Source organism: Panicum hallii, chromosome 5 (assembly GCF_002211085.1).
Source record: "Panicum hallii strain FIL2 chromosome 5, PHallii_v3.1, whole genome shotgun sequence".
NCBI classification, from domain to species: Eukaryota; Viridiplantae; Streptophyta; class Magnoliopsida; order Poales; family Poaceae; genus Panicum; species Panicum hallii.
Genome location: NC_038046.1, coordinates 22,808,205 through 22,816,642, shown reverse-complemented (window position 1 = coordinate 22,816,642; position 8,438 = coordinate 22,808,205). Strand labels below are relative to the sequence as shown.

Here is an 8,438-nt window from a genome sequence, read left to right as displayed (position 1 = left end):
TACGGCATAGTCAACCTAAAACACAACAATAATTTTGTTAGGTATGGTGCCAATGCCATCCCATTTTTATCCTGACTTCTACTGCTCAGTTATCCCCCTCTCACGTGAAAAGAACGGGAGCGGAGTTTAGGGGAGATTGAGCTGTTAAAGTTGGGCATGTAGGGAGTTTTGGCCCAAATTTGCGTACTGGCCGACGCGAGGCTATCTCGGTCTTTGACTGTTTTAAAAGTATTTTTCGTTTCTTTCATTCAAATTTTATGATCATTAAAGATTATTTAATTTTTTTATTCATATGGAAAATAATGTTAAACACCCAAAATTATGCAATTGCTTCCATTGCATATTAGTGTTTCTAAACCGGCATTCCACTAGCATTATATTAAATCCCGTTTAGCATTATTATAATATGATAATATATAAATATGATCTTCACCGCAATGTCGAAACATATTTGCTAGTGTTTAGTAAAAAATGGAATCAAAGGAAGATATCAGATTGCGAACTGAGCTCGTAAGGTTTCTTGGGTGGTACCTGTCCATCCAGGTTTAAGTTATCGACTCGGCATATTTGCTAATATTTTTCTAAATTTATTTTAAAATTTTACTGATGTTATTCTTTTAGTTAGACGATATGCTCAACGACTGCAAGATGCCTGTTGTGACTTTGTCGATCTCAAGGATCTACTGGCTGAGTCTTTGGGAATGTTTATAAGGATAGGGTTGCGCACCTATATTAACAGAGGTGAGTGTACGTGCATATACGTGAGCGTTCTGTGTTTTGAAAAAAAATATTGAATTGGTCACATTAAAAAAGTGCTTATTGTGAAAGGATTATTATCTGAATACTTCTAACTACGGGATACGGAATTTCAAATTCATGGGTGCCCGTGGCTTCCCAGCTTTGAATTGAGTGAACCACGAACTTTGAGCTTCAACCCATAGCTTTTTACACATGAGCCAGCCAAGTTTATTCAACTTTAGATTTGAGAAAAACTCAATGTACGAACTCATAATTTAACTTTGAACTAAAGCAAAACTAGACTTTGAATGTGTAATCAAGTTTTTACACATGTTCTGCTGTTCAAAGTATGCTAAGCTAGGTTAGAGGAGTATTAACTAATGTCAACTTAGATACTCGCTCTGTTTCAAAATATTGACTCCTCATGGTCTTCAGAACCGACTGTTAACCATTAATTTCTCTTAAATTATTATTATCTTTTAAAAAATAAATTACAACCATAAAAATTCTTCAAATTTAATGGTACCTTTTCCGTTGCAAAGTAAACATTGCTTGAATAATTGATAATCGAACTAAATGTTGAATCTTCAAAATAAAAATTGTAGGTTTTCACAAGCTATCGACGATTAGTTATACTGTGCCGATATCGTTGTTGAATTGAGAAACAGGTTAAATTTGCTAACATCTCAGTTTAGCCTGATCTCGATTATTGTCATCGAATCCAGAGGGAGCCTCGCGAAATTGGAAAGACTGGGCGAGAGAATGATCCGGCGTTTTTTACCAGGTTATACTTCGAGTTCAGTAGTAAAAGTTACCTTCTCGCTGCTACCAACCAAACGGCATCAACGAATTCCAACTACTGCACAATATGTATCGATCCACAGAAATCACAAGACACCACAGTTCATTCATAAACTGCAGAACGACAACCAAATCCAAAGCGCAATACAACCCAGTCCATTTGTATGGTTTGGATACAGCAACCTGGATCTGAACATTTTATTCATGGGACCTTTTGACTCCACACATAATCACACAGCACATGAAGTGGGGAATGACTCAAGCGGATCCAAGGAAACGGCCCATCCAAGCAGAGAAGCGAGACCAGGCCAGGTCGACGGCTTCCTGGTTCTCATCAGTCAGACCCATTCCCTTCTTCCTCTTGAGGGCCTCGGGCGAAGTGTTCATGAAGGCGTGCGAACATCCAGGGTATATGTGGACTTCATATGGTACCCCAGAAGACTTGAGCTTCTCCTCCAGGGACTTGGCCGCCTGAAACATCATGTAAGAGCAGTGTTAGATTCTCATGTCCAATATATGCAGAATATGGTATTCTTGTAACTTTGATAGTTGGAGCATTAATAAATAGAGAGCACCAAGATTTATAGATATGGATACTATCATGTGCAATCACGTTCACACATTACTAAGACATATTCTGCTTGGTTGATGGGCTTATTGTTATCCAACAATGCCAGGTATAGTCACACAACGTTACAAACATTAACTTCATTCTGACCATGACATCAGAAAAGTATATACATAAAGAAAAAGGCTAAAACATATAGAACGGTGACAATGACTAAAATGGTAATTCCTTGCTCCATCTTGGGTCTAGACAGTATCGAGAACAGATTTCTGAAACCTGGTTCGCATTGCTCTTGTAGTGAAAGGCATTATGTAGGCCGAATCATTTTAACATTGCAGTCATGATCCTATTATACACATTTACGGTCAGTGGCAATTGGCAAGGTCCTACATGGTATCAGGGCAAGCTCCAAGTCTCAACCAGTTCATCAACATTTGCCACATGATAAACTACCTTGTAGATTAAAAAGAACCTGGGTAATGTCTTAGTAAAGATTACAGTAAGGGCAAACTAAGTATCAAACATTGAAAAGCATGCGTTGAAAAAAGAAAATCAGAAAGTGAAATTATGGATTTGCCATATATCATAACAACCGAGATAAATAACGTGTGAAGGATGGCCTTACAGTGACATCCGAAAACCCAACAAAACTGTCATGCTCCCCAAAATGGGCCTGGATAGGAGCCTTAGCCTTAGAAGGGTCGGCAAGTTCAGAAGATGGTGTCCCATAGAAAGCAACAACAGCATCAACCTCTGGAACTAAAACTCCACTTGCAATTGATAAAGCACCACCCATGCAATAGCCGGTAACACCAACCTAATTTTAGAAAAGATGAAGGTTATCAACATATAATTAAGCTATTGATTACATGCATTGTTTTCAACAGAACATATGTAAACATGTTAATATATAAGACTACTCCACAGCATAAATGCTTGTAGGCCTGCAGGATGTTCAGCTTGAGTCTAATTTATTTAGATAAGTTTAATCTGCTTACACAAATTGCATCATAATTTTTTCATTACTGGTCAGCAACTTCTCCTTTAGCCCTTACTCCTTACTGCTGCTGGGCAATCTATGACTCAGGGATGATGCACCAGTTATTCAGACAATGTAACATAATACCCTAGTTAAAAAATATCTAGAACATAGATTGTTCCTCAGTATTTTATTAGGAAACTTCAATTGTTTCTCCATGCAGACAAATAGGATTACGACATCTCATAATTTCCAGGAGTACATAAACATCTTGAAAATAAAAGTTTAAATTTACTCTTTATGAGTTCAGAGCTATTATTTTTCTTTTTATGCATGTTAATAGTATTGCAAACTTCAACTTGTGTGCTTAACAATATTCATCAATCCAAAAGTCATTATAAGTGGATGTGATCTGATAAAGGCTAACAAGAAGATAAGAAACTTGAGCTCTTTCCACAATATGGAGATAACATAGTACCTTTGGATGGCCAAGCCTGTAAATTGTATGGCCAGTCTATTTTACATCTTTTCCATTGAACATAATGAAGAGTTGTGTATCTTTCCCATTAAGATAGAGCAAAAACAAAGAAGTTCAAAACCACAAACATACATGCTACTGCCAATCATTCAGTGTTTTACACCTTTTCCATTGAACATAAAGAGAAGCTGTGTATCTTTCCCATTAAGATAGTGCAAAAATAAAGGAGTAATCTTGCAATCAAATGTGCAGAAGAACTGCATAAATTGTAATACTGATGAAGTGTTCATTTATTTTGTGTATTGGTGTTCAATACCATAGGAGAGCCAATAATGATTCTTTCGCAAGGAAGGAACGCTATTATGGGACTTATAATAGTTTTGCAATGGGATAAGAACAGTTAATCAAAATGATTTCCCAGCTACTTAGATTGTATAAAAATTTGAATGCATACACCAATACAGAGAACAAATGACCAAACAAGAACAAAGACGAAAGGTTCTACCTTGGGTGATCCATTTGACTTGAGCCATTTAACTGAAGCCTGAATATCCTTAACTGCGCCTTGCCAATCCAGACCATCCATCAGATGCTGTGCCTCAGCAACATCCAGAGCAACTTTTCCACGGTACAAACTGAGAAGGAAAAAATGACATCAAGAAATGCAGTGCTTGACAGAGTAACAATCTTATTAGAAAGTGTCGGCATCTTATGAAGCACCAATTTTATACCGAAGCAATTAAACAGAAAGCAACAAAGGGCATGATTTTACTCTGGAATAAGTGCTCTGTATCCTCCACCAAGTTGGGAAATGTGGATCGCATGATTCTTTATCTCATAATCTACTCCCCACCACTCTTGCAAAACCACAATTCCAGGAGCATTTTCTTTGCCAACAACATAGGCATCAAAAGTCTGCAAAACAGAAGGCAGCATTAGAATACGAGATAACAAATCAAAGATGGGATATCATATTCATAGTAATTAACAAAAAGCATCAAGCCTGTTATTTCCCGTAATGGCTGATTCACGCTTTTGGTTACCATATATAGGGCCCATATATATTAACAACCTTGATTAGTATCAAGGTATATGCAGTTATTGTTTATCAGGGTAACTTATACAGTTATTACTTGAAACTTGATACCAATCGATATGACGTAGCCTGAGGAAAGCTAAATCATCAATATCTAGCATTATTTTAATGCACAAACCTTCTAGTAACAGCTAGGCACAAAACTGCAAACCCGCTGCACATGTCAATAGGAAAAAACCTGTTATACTATTTTGTCCTACTTATGCGACTGACATCCTGCCTGCCCAAACTATCACAATTCATATTTGGATCCGCCATGCACTACACACTCGGTTGTTTTATGACAATGTGCATACCATGCTCAAGGTTATTAGTTCTAACTAAGACACCCAACTCCGTCAAAATGCTTATGCTCCATAATCCAAAATAGGAATCTGTAACAGGAAATACACAAGGATAGGAAAAATGCACATAGCCATGGATAGTTGTGGTGAATAATAGCAGTTCTGCAAAATTCACCAAATAGGAATCTCTCATGTACTTTTTTGTCAACTAAATCATTCATGTAGTTGAAAGTACTATCATAGTTTATGCAATAGAGAAATAGCTAGACGAGCAAACATTGCAAATTCCAATACTGACATAAGGTGATAAACGTATATGAGCCTATGTAGTCAATGAGGTAAAAATTAATTGCCCTTGGCAGTGGTTGATTCTTGTCCATTTGTTACAAAATTTCATCTCGGGCCTCCTTGTGATAAATAATATGAGAAAAGAAAAAGAGAAACCAGAGGAAACAAAAATAAAGAGGGATTCAGAGCATCCAAGAGAAGAAAACCTAAGTCCAGGAGAAAAGGAAAAGGGAGGGGTATGAGAAGAAATCAAAACCATTTGTCGGCTTAGAATTCGTGAAACCACAGCGTACCTGCACTAGACAATCCACCCAGAAATATACAACGATCACAACATAGTAGATAATTTCATCCTCGTAAGTAAAAAAGTAGCGCTAAACCCTCTCAATCGCCGTGAAACGTGAGCTAAATTCGAACCGTGAGTACAGAAATTATCCTCTCAATCGCCATACAGAGCGGAGGTAAGTACAGAAAAACCCTAGAAAAGCCCTCCCGAGCCGACGGGTTTTGCGAGTCGAGAGATAGGAGACGGACGAGAGGGCAGGGGAGAGAGTGAGAGCAGGGCCACGAACCGTGTCCTCGCGCTGGATCTGGATCTTCTGGAACGGGGCGGCGGAGGAGTCGGTGGCCATGGCGGCGCGGGGCTGCCGGAGGCGGGGGAGAGGGCCGGTGGTGGTGCTGGAGAGGAAGGCGGAGCAGGCGCGTCGGAGTAGGAGCGCTGCGGCCATCCTTTCCTTATTCCTCCCCGCAGGCGCACCGCACCTAATCCAGGCTAGTTCCGTAATTTTTGCTTTTCGTTTCTTTTCCCTTTTACTTTTTTGGATCTTTTTCTTTTTGGGTGGCAAGGGGCGAGTCAGTGGGTCGATCCAATCGCTCGCCCCAACCCCAGCTATGTTAATGTTTCTGGATGGTGCGTGTCCCCCTCTTGGCTCTTGTTTTCTATATCTATTATCTATCTGATTGTGCCGGTTGCTACGGGTAAAGTAAAAATCAAAATACATTATATCATACATAATTAAGAAAATAGTTAAAATTTCATTATCATACGGGGGATAACATGTATTACTATCTTGCAGCAAAAACAAAAGAGCATCCCAGAGCATCTCGAAAAAAATAAAAAAGAGGGAGCGTGGGCGGGCGAAAAAAAACGGAGGGTGGGCGGGGCGGAGCACAGGATGGACGACTTACGAGATTTTGTCCCCTCTCTCTTTTAGTTGTATAGGTTCGTACCTGTGCATTGCCACGGCACACGATGAATATTTTCCAAACAACCAAATAGAATATAAAATGCATATTATTTGAAGGTTTAATTTTGTCCACACGCAATAAGAAATTACAAAAATAGTTTTCAAATTAAACAAGCCAAGTCTCAGGACATCCTATCACCCAGATCTCGCTATGAAATGGTTTTCCTGTGATTCGGCTAAAATATATCTTGACACATTAGGAAGGATTCTCCAGTATGCATTCCCATCAAACGCATCGTATTGCAGAAGCTACTTGCATTTCTGAATTGTTTATGAAATGCATATGCTTCTTGTAGTAGTGAAATTATTCTGAATATGCAGATACTACTAACTTCAGGGAGAACTGTCAGGCTCTCAAATTTGTAGCACAGAGAGCGGTCACAGGAGAATATTTAATGAAATTCTAATTTATCTTCAGGGAGAACTGCCAGGCTCTCAAATCTGATGGGGTACAGATGAATGAGATCCATGTAGATAGAGTCATACAATTTATCTTCATAAACTCGATGAACACATCCATCATTTTGAGCTATATAATTTGGATCTAATACTGAACCAGATATTTGAAGGCCTACCCCCTGCCGCCCCCGCCGCGCCCCCCAACGCGCCCCCCGCCGCCCCCCCCCCCCCCCCCCCGCCGCGCCCCCCGCCGCCCCCATGTGGCAGAACCAATCTGAATTATACTGGCTCAAGTACGCGAGTCCAATCCTGAGGGCTCCAACGTGCTTCAAACGGTATAATCCCTTGGCCTGTCGGGTAACGTCCCGATAAACCACCGATACACAGGATCAAATAAGGTTACCTCACACGAAGGTGAGTCCAGAGATACAATCACCCTCATATTTTACATCACAGAGACTTACATTACAAGAGTTTCCAAAAGAAACATGAAGTTTCAAATTCAGAGAAAAGATTACACACCGTTAAAGCTATGGTTTTTGGCAGCGGAAAACATACACGACGATTACAACACGTCGCCAAGACGGATGTCATGCTAAGCCCTGACACGACATCACTCGAGATCATCAGTATTGGCCGGGGACGGATCCCATTCCTCGGACCAATCTTCTGGAAGAGCACAGGGCCATGACAGGGAAAGAGTAGGGTCTTCAAAGGCTTTACCTGAAAAATATAAAACTAGCAAGGCTGAGTATACTAATACTCAGCAAGGCTTACCCGGGATTGGGTATACTTAGCCCATAACTAGACTTATGAGAGCTTATAATGGTTCTGGGTTTAGTTTCAGCTAAAAAGCAACAAAGAGTAGATCCTTAATTTCAAGTTTTAGCTTTCAGATTCTAGTTAATTATCCATTCTAAGTAAGCACCTATATCTAAGCAAGCATGGTATAATCTTTGGTCAAGCATCATCTTTGATAACCATAATATTGCTCTTGTTACTCTATGTGAAAAAGGGGATAAGCAGTCTCATTTCATCGTGAGAGGCGGACGATTCCTGAATCGAGATTCAACCTTGCAAGGTAAACCTAACTCACACGCTTGGAACACCACAGGGTCGTTCCGAAGCAACCGTTTACCTTTCATTCCAACTCGTGGATCAGAGCCACCACAAGCGACTGCAGGAACATACGCACATCACTCGTGCAGGACATACGTCTGTAGCGCGACTACAAAACCCGTATTCCTGGTTGCCCTTGCAACATGTATTTCCTCAGTCGAACATAAGTAACCAGAAGAAGCAAAACGAGTGATGGGAGGTATGTCCACTCCTCGGGCCGATTGGTTACTAGGCTTACCGCTTACCATATTTCGCGGCATGTGGTTAGTACTTTCAAACACTTAACCCGCACTTCCACACGCTGCGACCTTAACAGATTCAACAACACAGACGGGGTATCACCTCAACCATGATACCTCACAGAACTCCCGTCCGGTATCCTTATAGTGATAACAGGAATGTAAACATTACAACTCCTATATCGCGCGAGTGACAGGAAAT

The 8,438-nt window shown here is 40.1% G+C and overlaps 1 protein-coding gene across 1 annotated transcript; it reads right to left on the bottom strand.

Annotated features, from left to right (window-relative positions):
- Nucleotides 1-1,621: 1,621 nt before the first annotated feature.
- Nucleotides 1,622-5,990, bottom strand: LOC112895218 (protein usf). The gene is made up of 5 exons (XM_025963151.1): nucleotides 5,805-5,990; nucleotides 4,337-4,479; nucleotides 4,070-4,199; nucleotides 2,733-2,924; nucleotides 1,622-2,010 (listed from the first exon to the last, which is right to left on the bottom strand). Exons 1-5 carry the CDS (start codon nucleotides 5,958-5,960, stop codon nucleotides 1,798-1,800), a joined length of 834 nt encoding a protein of 277 aa, XP_025818936.1. The 5' UTR covers nucleotides 5,961-5,990; the 3' UTR covers nucleotides 1,622-1,797.
- Nucleotides 5,991-8,438: the final 2,448 nt, after the last annotated feature.